The sequence below is a fragment of the Marmota flaviventris genome, chromosome 2 (genome assembly GCF_047511675.1).
Source record: "Marmota flaviventris isolate mMarFla1 chromosome 2, mMarFla1.hap1, whole genome shotgun sequence".
Taxonomy (NCBI): Eukaryota; Metazoa; Chordata; class Mammalia; order Rodentia; family Sciuridae; genus Marmota; species Marmota flaviventris.
Window position 1 is genome coordinate 92,824,010 of NC_092499.1, and position 14,473 is coordinate 92,838,482.

At 35.2% G+C, this 14,473-nt stretch overlaps 1 protein-coding gene and 1 long non-coding RNA gene across 4 annotated transcripts in view; one reads left to right on the forward strand and one right to left on the reverse strand.

The window, feature by feature from the left end:
• Positions 1–14,473, forward strand: part of Golm2 (golgi membrane protein 2) — a 105,657-nt gene that overhangs the window by 51,876 nt on the left and 39,308 nt on the right. For both annotated transcript variants that reach the window (XM_027926183.2, XM_027926184.2), the window contains exons 7-8: positions 8,730–8,828; positions 10,153–10,323. In XM_027926183.2, coding sequence (XP_027781984.1) covers positions 8,730–8,828; positions 10,153–10,323 — 270 coding nt within the window. The remainder of the gene's footprint in view (positions 1–8,729; positions 8,829–10,152; positions 10,324–14,473) is intronic.
• The window catches only part of LOC114085027 (uncharacterized), a 117,764-nt gene that overhangs the window by 47,106 nt on the left and 56,185 nt on the right, over positions 1–14,473 (reverse strand). For both annotated transcript variants that reach the window (XR_011706667.1, XR_003581383.2), the window contains exon 3: positions 7,475–7,665. This is a non-coding gene — a long non-coding RNA (uncharacterized lncRNA). The remainder of the gene's footprint in view (positions 1–7,474; positions 7,666–14,473) is intronic.

Below are 14,473 nucleotides of genomic sequence, written 5' to 3' on the forward strand. Positions count from 1 at the left end.
GGATGTATCTCAGTGGTTGAGTGCCCCTGAGTTGAATCCCCGGTACTCAAAGAAAAAAAAAATCCTGTTCAGATATAGGAGCAAGGATTGGTTATCTGCTTGTATGCATTTATTTCTCATGTCATATGTCTATAACATGGCACAATGGCATATACCTGTAATCCTAACTACTTAAGAGTCTGAGGCAGGAGGATAGCAAAGTTGAAGGCAGTGTGGGAAACTTAGTGAGACCCTTTTATGAGAATTAAAACAAAAACAAAATGAAAGCTTAGGATCTACCTCAGTGGGAGAGCATTTGTATAGTATTTGAGCCTTGTGTTCAGTCCCCAGTACTGTTCCTCACTCCCCCCAAAAAAATTCCATACCCATTTTATTAGAATTAATAGGAATGAATGCTACTTCTAATGAGATACCAACAAATTTATATATAATTTTTAAAATATGAGCTTGTCCTATTAATTCACACAGTGTTTACAGCACTATAGCTTGGATCTGGGAACAACACCAAAAATGTATATATATTTTCTATAAATTTAGCATTAATATAGAAAACATCTGTGTATGCAGGTATTCTCTATATTTTTGTGGCATAGTAGGAAACTTCATATTAATTTTTGTTTATATTTTTTTGTGTGTATGAATGCAACATTAGCATCTCTTTATATGTTTATTGGCCAATCATTTTTGCCTATTTTTCTATCAGATTGTTAGTACTTCTTTTTCTGAAATTAGGAGTTTTCTTAAAATAATATGTAATACAACTATCTTTTTTTATACCATGCATATAAACAAAGAGGAAAATCTTATTTCATACTTGAAATCTCCTTTCTAGTTTTCAGGTCCAGTCAATCTCATACTCATGCTCTTAATGGTTTGCTTTTGGGGAAACTCTATAAGGGTGTGTTCATCAGCTTTCTATCATTATAACAAAATGCCTGAGATAATTTTATTTCTTTTTTTTTTAAGAGAGAGAGAATTTTTTAATATTTATTTTTCAGTTTTCGATGGACACAATATCTTTATTTTATGTGGTGCTGAGGATCAAACCCAGCACCCCGCGCATGCCTGACAAGCACGTTAATGCTTGAGCCACATCCCCAGCCCATAATTTTATTTCTTATAAAGAAAAAAGGTTTACTTTGAATCATGGTTTTAGAGATTCCAGTCCATTAGCAGGGGTGGACTCATTGTTTTCAGGCCTTTGGGGTTGCTAGATGCCAATGCTAGATTGGCAAATTGTTTCCATCATAGCAAGAAGTAAAAGAGGAAGGGACTGGGTTTACAGTACCTCCTGGTAGGTGCCACCCTGGGGGCCAATTCTTTAACACCTGGGTCTTTGGGGGACATTCATCATCCAAACTAAGGCAAAGGGTAAAAAAAAAAAATTATTTACCCAAACAATTTAAATTTCTTTTCTAATTAGAAATGTAGGGAAAATTACTGCTTTTGGATTTTTAATATTAGGTAGATCTAACCTATATATAAAATAATTAATTTTAATTTTCCATAACAGATTTCAACCTTGTTTGCCTACTTTTTAAAAAAATATTTACTTTTTAGTTGTAGTTGGACAAAATACCTTTATTTATTTATTTTTATGTGGTGCTGAGGATCGAATCTGGGGCCTCACACATGCTAGGCAAGCGCTCTACCGAAGAGCCACAACCCCAGCCCATGTTTGCCTATATTTTATATTCTCTTTTTTTTTATATATATATATTTTTTAGATGTAGATTTTCACACCATATCTTTATTTATTTTTATGTGTGCTAAGGATCGAACCCAGTGCCTCACACATGCAAGGCAGATGCTTTACCACTGAGCTATAGCTCCAGCCCCTATATTCTCTTTTTTTTTAAAAAAAATTTTTAGTTGTAGATGGATACAGTACTTTATTTATTTATTTTTACATGGTGCTGAGTATCAAACCCAGTGCTTCACATGTGCTAGGTAAGGATTCTACCATTGAGCCATAACACCAGCTCCCTTGTTTGCCTACTGGAATCATGGGGAAGCTTTAAAAAATATACCAACTCCTGAGACCCACTCTAAAGGTTTTGGTATATTTGATCTGGGGTGCAGCTTGGGCATTGAATGATTAAGTGCTCACTAGGTGACTGAATTCTGTATCTAAGGAAGAAAGCCACTGCATTAGGAATATCTCTAAATCTTCACTGTCTAATAGAGTAGCCACTGGTCACACACAGCTAAATTTAAATTCATTACATTTAAATAAAATTTAAATAAAAATAAAATACAGTTCCTCAGTCAGACTAGCTCCGCTTCAGTGCTCAATAGGTCACCTGCAGTTAGTGGCTATTGTGTTGGGCAGCATAGATATAGAATGTTTCCATAATTGCAGAAAGTTCTATTGGACAGCGCTTCTCTAGATTAATACTGGTAAGAGTGGTCTTCTAGGAATGAAGACTGGGGACAGGGATGAAAATGTGACTTACTTTCACTATACAACCTTCTGAACCTTTTTAAGTTAATGAGATAAAAGTGTATTAACCAACTAGACATAATAAGCATCTCTTGACTACTTCATCCAACCACAGTAAAATATACATTTTTTTCAACCTCACATGGAACACTCACCAAATTATACCACATTTTGAATCATACAACACATCTCAACAAATTTCAGAGAGTAGAAATCATATAATATCCATTCTCAGATCTCAGTAGAATTAATCTAGAGAAAAGCAATAAAAAAATAATTGGAAAATTCTAAAATATGTGGAATTTAAACAGCACACTTATAGATAACACATGGGACAAAGAAGAAATATCAAGAGAAAGTTTTTAAATATTTTGAATTAAATGAAAACAAAAGCACAACTTATAAAAATTGTGGGATGCAGCAAAAGCTATGCTTAGAGGGAAATTTATAGCATTAGATGTACATATTGGAAAAGAAGAAAGGTCTAACATCAAGAAGTTCCCATCTTAGGAATCTAGAAAAAGAAGTGTGTATTAAATCCCAAGTAAACAGAAGAAAAGGTATTATAAAAATTTGGAGTAGAAATCAGTGAAATTGAAAGCAGAACAAAAATCAGTGAAACTGAAAGCTGGTTCTTTGGGAAAAATCTACTATAAATTTCTACTGCTATAGAAATGAAAGAAGGCTATCACTACAGATCCCAAGAACATTATAGTAAAGGAATACTGTGGACAATCTATACCTACAGACTTGATAGCCTAGATGAAATGTACTGATTTCTTCAAGGAAACAATCTGCCAAACTCTGCAAAAAGGAATAGACTGTCTGAATAGATTTACCTATTAAAGAAATTGAATCAATAATTAATAACTTTCTGAACCAGGAAGGACCAAGCCCTGATGGGTTCACTGGTGAACCAAATACTGAAGGAAAAAAATTATACCAATTCTCTATAACTTCCTGAAGACAGAAGCAGAGGGAATGCTTTCTGACTCATTTTTTATGCCATTATTACCTTGTACCAAAACCAGACAAAGCTATTATAAGCAAACTATAGACCAGAATCTCAACTTAATATAGATGTAAAAATCCTCAATACAATATTAGCAAGTTGAATCTATAATGTATAAAAAGAATGACACAGCTAACCAAATGAGAATTTATCCCAGGTGTGCAAAGCTTGTTCAACATCAAAAAATCAGTATCTTATCACTACACTAAAGAAGAAAAAAAAAATTATGACTGTCAATAGACACAGGAAAAAAAATACTTGACACATCCAATACCTATTCATGATAAAAACTCTTAAGTAAATTAAGAATAGAGGAAAATTTCCTCAACTGGATATAGAATATCTAGAAAAAAATCTACAGCTAATATCATATTTAATGGTGAGAAAGCTTTCCCACTAAACAAGGCAAGGATGTACCTTCTTATCACTTCTTTTAAACATTGTACTACTGCAAGCCTTAGTAATGTAATAAGACAAGAAGAGAAGTAAAGGGTATACAGATTGTTAAAGAATAAATAAAATTATCTTTGTTAGTAGATGTCATGATCTTTTCCTTAGAAAATCCAAAAGAACCAAAAAACAATTCCTGGCCTGGTATGGTGGTACACACTGTAGTCCCAGCAGCTCAGGAGGCTGAGGCAGGAAGATCAAAAGTTCAGAGCCAGCCTCAGCAACTTACCAAGATCCTGAGCAAATTTAGCAAGATGGTGTCTCAAAAAAAAAAAACAACAAAAAAAGAAAAGATGTTTGGGAATGTGGCTAAGTGGTTGAGCGCCTCTGGGTTAAATCCCCAGGACCAAAACAAAACAAAAAATAAGAACTCCTGTAACTAATAAACAACTATGAAAATATTGCAGGATACAAGGTTAAAGTACAAACAATCACTTTCCTATATACTAGCAATGAGAAAGTGGAATTTGAAATTTAAAACATGAAACATTTATATTAGCACCCCCCAAAATGAAATACTTATGTATACATTTAACAAAATATGTACAAAATCCCTGTGAGTAAAACTACAAAATTTAGATGAAAACAATCAAAGGATAATGAAATACATGGGCAAATATTCCAGGTTCATGGATAATATTGTCAAGATGTCAGTTCTTCATCTTGATTTGTAATTTAATGCAATTCCAATCAAAATCCCAGCAAGTTATTATATGGGTATTGACAGACCGATTGTAAAATTTATATGGAGAATCATTAGACTCAGAATAGTCAACATAATATGGAAGGAGAAAAACAAAGTTGAAGAACTGGCACTACTTAACTTCAAAACCTGTTATAAAGTCACAGTAATCTAGACACTATGGTGTTGGCAAAAGAGTAGACATTTAGATCAAAAGAATAGAACAGGGAGCTCAGAGACAGATCCACATAAATATAGTAAATTGATTTTTGACAAAATAGCAAAGTCAATACAACAAAACAAAGATAGTCTTCAAAAAATGGTACTGAAATAGCAACGCACGGTGGTGCATGCCCGTAATCCCAGCAATTCAAGAGGCTGCGGCAGGAGGATTGCAAGTTTGAGGACAGCCTCAGCAATATAGAGACCCTATCTCAAAAGAGAGTTGGCTCAGTGATAAAACACCCCTGGGTGCAATTCCCAGTACCAAAAAAAAAAAATCTAGATACAGATCTTCATAAAAATTAATGTGAGCTGGATATGGTGGCATATATCTGTAATCCCAGCAATTTGGGAGCTTAAGGCAGTAGGATTATTGGAGGCCTGGGCATCTTAGTGAGCCCCTATCTCAAAATAAAAAATAATGTGACTCAATAATATGGCACCCCTGGGTTCAGCCTCCGTTATTGAAAAAAAAAATTGAATTAGAGGCCTAAATGTAAAAAGTATAGAACTAGGAGAGAAACCCAAGATAACTTTAGATATTGTGATAACTTTTTAGATACCACACCAAAATCATGATTCATATAAGAAATGATGAAATCGCTGGGCAAGGTGGCACATGCCTATAATCCCAGCAGCTCGGGAGGCTGAGGCAGGAGGATCTTGAGTTCAAAGCTAGCCTCAGCAATGGCGAGGCGCTTAGCAACTCAGTGAGACCCTGTCTCTAAATCGAATACAAAATAGCGCTGAGGACATGGTTCAGTGGTTGAGTGCCCCTGAGTTCAATTCCCAGTACTTCCTCCAAAATGGTGATGTTGAAGCTGAGTAAGGTGGTACACACCTGTGATCTCAGCGACCCAAGGCTGAGGCAGGAAGATCACAAGTGAGAGAGCAGCCTCAGCAATTTAGCCAAACCCTGTCTCAAAATAAAATAAAAAGGGCTAGGGTTGTGACTCAATGGTGGAGGTCTCCTGGGTTCAACCCCCAGTACCACTACTAAGAAAAAAAAAAAAAATGATGTTGAGCCATATTTATTGGCATACAAAGATATCTCTGATTCTGTTAAAAAATATTTTTTAGTTGTAGATGGACACAATACCTTTATTTATTTATTTATTTTTATGTGGTGCTGAGGATTGAACCCAGTGCCTCACCTGTGCTAGGCAAGTGCTCCACCACTGAGTCACAACCCCAGCCCTAGCTCTTGTTTTTAAAATGAAAAAAGCAACTTTCAAGAGAGTGAGTATAATATAATCTCATTTTAAAATTTTTTTTTTAGTTGTTGATAGACTTTTATTTTATTTGTTTATATGGGGTCCTGAGAATTGAACCCAGTGCCTCATACATGCCAGGCAAGTGCACTACCACTGAGCCCCAGCCCCTATAATCTAATTTTTATGCAGGAAAAAATTATATATTTGCATATACATAAAAAAAAAGTCAGAAGAACCTTATACAAAATTGGAGGATAACATTAGCACCCTTAGTTTTCTCAAATCCACTAGCATTTTTCTAGATCTATTTATTTTTGTACCATTAACTATTACTATTAATTTTGACCACTGGAAAATCTAATTATCCTATCCTAGGTATAAATAAATTATACCTATAAATAAGTTACCTCTTTAGTTCAACAAAAACAAGTCTGGAGTTTTTTAAAGGAACTTTTAAAGAAAACTGTAAATAAAAAGCAAAGTACAAACATAGGAACCAAAGTATTTATAGGACATAAATTATGTTTACATTTTCCTAGAAGTAAAAGTCGGCCAGCTGGCTTAACTGATGCATTTAATGAGGCCATAAAGTCCTTGTGGTAGTCCTTTATACAGGCATCTCTAACAAGTCCCATAAAAGTCAGATTTTTTTTGATTCAGGAATACATTTGGGAATATTATAGAAGAAATGGAATGACATGGAAAATACGTATAAAATGTGAAATTAAAATCAGATTATAAAACAGTAACATATACAGCTAGGTGTCATGGCACATGCCTGTAATTCCAGCTGCTCAGGAGAGTAAAACAGGAGGATCATAAGTGCAAGACCAGCCTGGGCAACATGTCAAGACCCTGTCTCAAAAAGAAAACAACCAAATGATATAGAGAAGATCCTAATTTTCTTTAAGTTATAGGATAATACAATGCATAGAAAAAAAGAAAAAACACACCAGAGACACACACCCCAAATTATAGTAGTAATTATCTTTAAATGGAGGAATTACAGTTAAATTTAAATTTCTTTGTAAAGCTAGGGATATGTCTCTGTAGTGGGGCACTTGCCCAGCATGTGCAAGATCCTTGGTTAAATTCTCAGCAATGCCAAAAAATATTATTTGTGCTTTTCTACATTTCTAAATTTTCTGTAGGAACATTTACAAACTCAAATCATTTTGAGTCAGGACTTCCCAAAGTTTCTGAGGCTGGCTTTGAACTTGTGATCCTCCTGCTTTACTCTCCAAGTAGCTGAGATGCCTGTACTACCATAGCTGGCAAGTTTGATTTAAAATCTGAGCAACTAAGTATAACTGAAAGCTCAATCCCTGCCCCCAATGCCAAACAATGCCAATAATAAGGACATAGTTTTGAGAAAAGGGAAGAAGAAAGTTTATTGCTTTGCTAGCAAAGGAGAAACATAGGGGACTCCTGTCCCAAAGGCTGTGACTCACCTGATCAGGAGGGGCAGGGGGGTGGTGTTAAAGGAACTCTTCAAGGGTTACATTCCAGGTGTGCTCTGGTAGCAGGTCCCTGGGTGCCCTGATGGTGTTTTGGGATTCACTTGTTAATTTGGGAGATATTCATTTCCCAAATCCCCAGCAGGCATCTCCTTCCTTCAGTGGGTGTGTTCAAAGTCAATTAACTAGGAGAAGAAAACATAACACTGTCTCCCTAATCTTGTTAGGAAGCAGGAGGGAGGGGGGAGGGGGAGGAGAAGAGAGAAAAAAATTTTTCTAAAAAAAAAATAAGCCTTAGAGCAATAAGGGCTATATTCAGAAGGTGAAGGGACCACTGTTAAGTAAGGATAGCATATTGTTAATGTTTTGTCTAATCTGTAAATGCTAAATTTTATTTGTACCACCTATATTAAAAGGTCTCACTGCTGAAATTCCCTATATCTGAAGAGAGTTATATATCTATTCATTCAAATCTTCATGGAGTTTCTATTATGTTCCAGACACTATTGTAAATAGTTGGGATATAGTAATCAACAAGACAGAGTTCATACTGTTATGAAGCTTATTTTCTGATCAGATTGTTAATCATGAAAATTCTATAATGGGTGGTATAATGTATCATTTAGTAACCATAAATGATTTAGTTTACCAGCTCTCAGGATTAAAAAATTTAGAATAAGCATCATAAGATTAGTGTAGTATAGATTCATGGTGGGTTTTTTGTTTGTTTGTTTGTTTTTGTTTTCTTTTTTGGTACTGGGTATTGAACCCTGGGGGTGCTCTACCTCTGAGCCGAGCCCTTTTTTATTTTTTGTTTTGAGATAGGGTCTCTCTGAGTCACTGGGATTATAGGCTCCCCAGCCCTTTTATTTATTTATTTATTTATTTATTTTATTTCTTAGTTGTAGTTGGACACAATATCTTTATTTATTTATTTTTATGTGGTGCTGAGGATTGAACCCAGGGTCTTGCACATCCTAGGCAAGTGCTCTACCACTGAGCCACAATCCCAGCCCCCTCCCCAGCCTTTTCTATTTTTTATTTTGATACAGGATCTGGCTGGGTTGTTGAGGGACCTCCTAAATTATTGAGGTTGGCCTCAAACTTGTGATCCTCCTGCCTCAGTCTCCTGAGTCACTGGGATGACAGGGATATACTACCATGCTCAGCTATAGTAGTTGGGTTTTTAGAAAACATGTCAATTGGGAATAATATGGTGGTTTTTTTTTTGTTTTGTTTTGTTTTTCAGTTTTAAAAAAGCCCCCTGTTTTGGTTTCTCAGCATGAAAGTCATCAAGCAATCTCCCATATTCCAACTGGACAACCTCTTTCCCCAAATATGGCTCCAGGTATGAAGTCTTATTCTTTTGGCATTTCATTTAAAAACCATCTTATTTGTCATGTATTGTTATATAGTGAATAAAACATGTCATTTAGCAGTATAGTGAAGTAGCATTCATTTTTCAAAGTAATGTTATGCTTTTTAATGACTAGTAAAAGCTCAGGGAGAAATATAATTATCTAAAACTGCACTTTGTTTATTGGATTGTTAGAGTCTTTTCTTAAGAGCAGAATTATTTGTTGTTCCACTCTGAACTATATTCCCTTTCATCTCTTCCAGGCTTCACAGATTTTTTTTAAAGACAGGGTCTTGCTGTGTTGCCTATGTTGCTCAGACTGGCCTTAAACTCTCAATTCCTTTTCCTCAGCCTCCTGAATAGTTGGGACTACAGGCATGTGTCACCATGCCTGACCTTCAAGCTATATAAATTAACCTTCCTTCAGAATGTGTTCATAGAACTGGTGGTGTTGCTCTGTGGTAAAAACTGTATTCATAGTTATCTTATTGAGGCCTTCTACAAATTATTACTGTGTAGAAGGCCTTACTTGGTGCTTATGAATATGTGTGTGTTTGTGTGTGTGTGTGTGTGTGTGTTTTGTGGTGCTGAGGATTGAAAAAAACAGGGCCTTGTGCATATGAGGCAAGCACTCTACCAACTGAGCTATATCCCCATCCCATGTTTGTTTTCTATTGAATACCTATTTGATTTTATAGAGGGTTCTAAAATGAGAATTATTGAAAGGAGGTGCTTTGGGGAAGATCATGGAAAGGAAAGATATAGAAATCAGTGGTACAAGAGGTTTATGATTCCAAAATTAATAGTAATAAGGATTTAATCAAGATTTTGATGAGGGGAAAAATGAGAGGTGGGAGAAAGAGAGGTTATATCAAGAAGATACTGCTAAGAAAGAATCTAGAGTTAATTGTGAGTCATTGTATAGATGAAGGCAATGAAGAAACTAGAAATTTCAAAAGCCTTATTGGATTTTAGAGAATTTTGACAGCAATATGGAGTTTGGAGAGAGGAAAAGAAATGGATATCATTGCTATATTAATGTTTGGATTTTTACTGTGTATATATCTCTTTGGTGAATAGGTTTATAATTGGTAATGGACATACTCATTTGTGAATGATTGGCAAACTTTGCATAGCTGAAACCACACTGGTAATTAAAGTAAAGCTTAAAAAACAAACAACAACAACAACAAAAAGACTAAATGACTACCCAATGTCAGATAATAATGTTTCTTAACTTTTCTAAGAGTGGGTCTCATGAAATTCTTCTGTAGAAGAATTAACGTTCTTTTAATTTGATGTTTTTATACCATAGGTTCATATGTAAACCACAATGGAAATCCTGGCACTTCAAAACAGAACCCCTCTGACCCTCTTCAGCGTTTAATTCCAGGCTCAAATTTGGAGAGTGAACACAGAATTCAAACAGATATATTAAAGCAGGCCACTAAGGATAGAGTCAGTGATTTCCACAAATTGAAGCAAAGTAAGAATCAATTGATGAATACTATGTTAAAAAGATTTCTTTGAATATAATGTTTATAGGACTGAATCAAGGTCTTCATTATTACATTCTTTAATGATTCTGTAGAGAAGTTATATGTATATAAAGTATGATAGTGTTAAAATTTAAAAGAAAAGCAGGATTATTTTATTTTTTATTTGTTGAAAAGCAGGTTTTAAATGGGTAGAAACAAAGAAATATTTAAAAGCTGATCATATTATTTATTGTTAAATTATAAATTTCAGGTGAGTTATTTTTTTTTAAATACTATTCTTAAGAATTTAAGCTTATTTAGAGAAATGAGAAAAGATATACTTTGTTAGGTTAATGAATGGAAACTTTAAGAGGGAAGGAAAGTAAAATAATTTTGAGAAATGGAGCATTCTGGGGGAAACATACACTTTGGAGAGAATTGCCATAGTGGGTAGTCAATACTACTTCCTCCTCTCCTTTCAATTACAGTTTGCTTCATTTAGGTGTTAGGAGAGACATGAAACAGATTGAAAAAATTCCTAGCACTCTTGTAGTGAACTATGGCTGCTTAATTATTTCAGAGGTATTGATTTTGATAAAGCGACAATTTCTGTTAATCTGTATAACTCTCTGGTTGGTGGGTTCTCAGGAAATATAAGAAAAACCTCTGGTAGCTGAGTAAATTTGGAGCTAGAGGGTATAGCTTTAGGTCAGCTCCCTTAAACTGTGCTTTTCATTTTTACTTTTCCTGTCTTCTTTCTACCTTCAATTCTGAATAGTCAGAATATCTAAAAGCTCTAGTTTGTCTTTTTGATGGTTTCTATGATAACTTTTCAGAGTAGTATGTAGTCAGTTATTTGTATATAGGTTGCTTATAGGTTGAAAACTGGACAGTGTTACTATTTTTGAATTTATTCAAAATTTATTTGTTGGTCTTTTAACAAGTATTCATGTTTTTACACATATATAAATATATAGTTTGCATACATTGACTTCCTTGTTTTTTTTTTTTTAATACCGGGGATTGAACTCAGAGGCACTCCACCACTGAGCCATATTCCCCAGCCTATTTATTATTTTTGTATTTTGAGAGAGGGTCTCACTAAGTTGCCCATGCTGATCCTCCAGCTTGTGATTCTCCTGCCTCAACCTTCCAAATTGCTGGGATTGCAGGTATGCACCACCATACCTGGCAAAGCCTATTGACTTTTAAACTCTTAACTACAAATTATTTTCCATGAAGCATAAATCAATGCATATACTATTTTTTTAAATTTATTTTTTAGTTGTTGAGGGACCTTTATTTTATTTTATTTTATTTTTTTAAAGAGAGAGAGAGAGAGAGAGAGAGGTAGAGAGAGAGAGAATTTTAATATTTATTTTTTAGTATTTGGCGGACACAACGTCTTTGTTTGTATGTGGTGCTGAGGATCGAATCCGGCTGCACGCATGCCAGGCGAGCGCACTACCGCTTGAGCCACATCCCCAGCCCGAGGGACCTTTATTTTATTCATTTATTTGTATGTGGTGCTGAGAATCCCAGTGCCTCACACATGCAAGGCAGTTGCTCTACCACCGAGCCACAACCCCAGCCCTGTACATACTATTTTTTAATTACTTTAATTAAAATTATTTCTTGTGGGCTGGAGTTGTGGCTCAGTGGTAAAGTCCCTGCCTAGCATGCATGAGCACTGGGTTCAACTCTCAGCATGCATATAAATAAATAAATTAACTGATTAATTAAAGGCTCATCAACAACTAAAAAAAAATTAAAAATAAAATTAAAAAAATGAAATTATTTCTTGAATGCCTTTTATCAAATAGTTATATACTTGTCATTGTGTGTGCACTGGGGATTGAACTCAGGGCCTCCAGCATGCTAGGCAAGTGCTGTACTACAGAACTACATCCCGGCCCTTTTTACTTTATTTTGAGAGTCTGGCCTTGAACTTGTGTTCCTCTTGCCTCAGCCTAGTAGATGTGATCACAGGCATGCAACATACACACATACACACACATATACACAAATACATTTACATTTATTAAGTTGTACTTAAGCAATAAGAATAGTTAATTTAGTTCTACTTTGATTCTCTCTTTTTGTAATACTGGGGATTAAACCCAGGGGCATTCTACCACTGAGCTAATCCCCAGCCCTTTTTGTTTTTTAGTTTTGAGACAGGGTCTTGCTAAGTTTCTGAGGCTGGCTTTCAACTTGGAATCCTTCTGCCTCAGCCTTCTAAGTAGCTGGAGTTACAATGTGCAGTAGGCTCTACTTTACTTTCTTACTGATTATTTAGATTTCTTTGTATTTTCTCATTTTAGTTGATTGTGACTATCTTTTTTTCTTTTAATTATTTCCTGTTTCACCTATTTTGAGTATACCTTTAAAAGTATAGTACTAAGAATGAACTTACTGGATCAAAGCATTTAATTAGCTTCTTAGTTCCTGTTATATATTGCAGATTGTTATTTTTTAAATATATATTATTTATTTATTTATATGCAGTGCTGAGAATTGAACCCAGTGCCTCACGCGTGCTAGGCAAATGAGTCACAACACCAGCCTCTGTCAGATTATTTTTTTAGAACATTTTATAGTGTCACTGGAGATACTTATCTGTTTTCCTGTGGCCTGGCCTGACCACATTGATATTTTTAATCTCTTTTATAAGGTATTTAGAATTTAATGAAGCCTGGTATAGTGGCATACATCTATGATCCTAGGTACCTGTTGGCTGACAGTGGATCTCTAGAGCCTAGTAGCTCAAGGAAAACCTGGGCAACATGGTGAGACATTGTTGGGAAAAAAACAGAATATAATGATTTTCTTTTTTTTAAGTATATATATTTTTTCTTTTAGTTGTACACAGACACAATACCTTTATTTTATTTAATTGTTTTTATGTGGTATTGAGGATCAAACCCAGTGCCTCATACATGCTAGGCAAGCACTCTATCACTGAGCTACAGCTTTGGCCCCATGATTTTCTTAATGATATTTTAGTAGGCATATCCTTTCTGGTGTAGCCTGCTTTTTTGATTATTTCATTTTTATTTTATTTGGGGATTTTTGTTTGTCTTTTCTATTTGTTTTGAGATAGTGTCATGCTTTTTTGCCCAGACTGGCTTTGAACTCTTAGATTTAAGTGAGTCTTCCACCTCAGCTTCCTGAATAGTAGCTAGGGTTATAGATGTATGTCTTCAGGCCTAGCTGGCATGTTTTTGTTTTGCTTTGTTTCTGTTGCTGGGGTTTGCCGGACCTCATATGTGCTATAGCCCTAGTTGGCTTGTATTTTTATGTGAGGAGTTTTCTTGGGATTATTTCCTGGTATATAATGTGTATATCAGATTCGACCACTTAACCTGAGAACTTTGTAGATTAGTCCTGTATATTTGTATGAAATATTTTTAAATAATTAAGACACTAATTTAAAAAAAAATATTCTTTTAGTTGTGGATGGACACAATACTTTTATTTATTTTATTTCTTTTATGTGGTACTGAGGATCGAACCCAGTGCCTCACACTGCTAGGCAAGTGCTCTACCACTGAGCCACAACACCAGCCCAGGATACTAATTCTTATATATTGCTTTAATAACATTTTTCTTCTTTGCAATTTTCCTGACATGAGACTTATTTTTATGCTTTACATGTAAAAGGTTCCCCCACTCCCCGTATTGGGGATGGAAGCTAGATAAATGTTCTACCGCTTGGCTATATCCCCAGCCTTTTTGAGACAGTTATACCCTACTGTACATACTGTCCTTGAAATTTTGATCCCCCTCTTGCTTCAGACACCCCAACAGCTAGGATTACAGTTGTGTATTGTCACTCCTGGCAAGTGTTTTTTTTTTTTTTAAGTATTTTTTTTTAAAGAGGGAGAGAGAATTTTTTTAATATTTATTTTTCAGTTCTCGGCGGACACAACATCTTTGTTTGTATGTGGTGCTGAGGATCGAACCCGGGCCGCACGCATGCCAGGCGAGCGCGCTACAGCTTGAGCCACATCCCCAGCCCAAGTGTTTTTTTTTTTTTTAATTAAAAATAATTTTTGTTGTGGTAATAAAATGTACTAAAGTAGGGCTGGGGATATGGCTCAAGTAGTGGTGTGCTCTCCTGGCATGCGTGAGGCACTGGGTTCAATCCTCAGCACC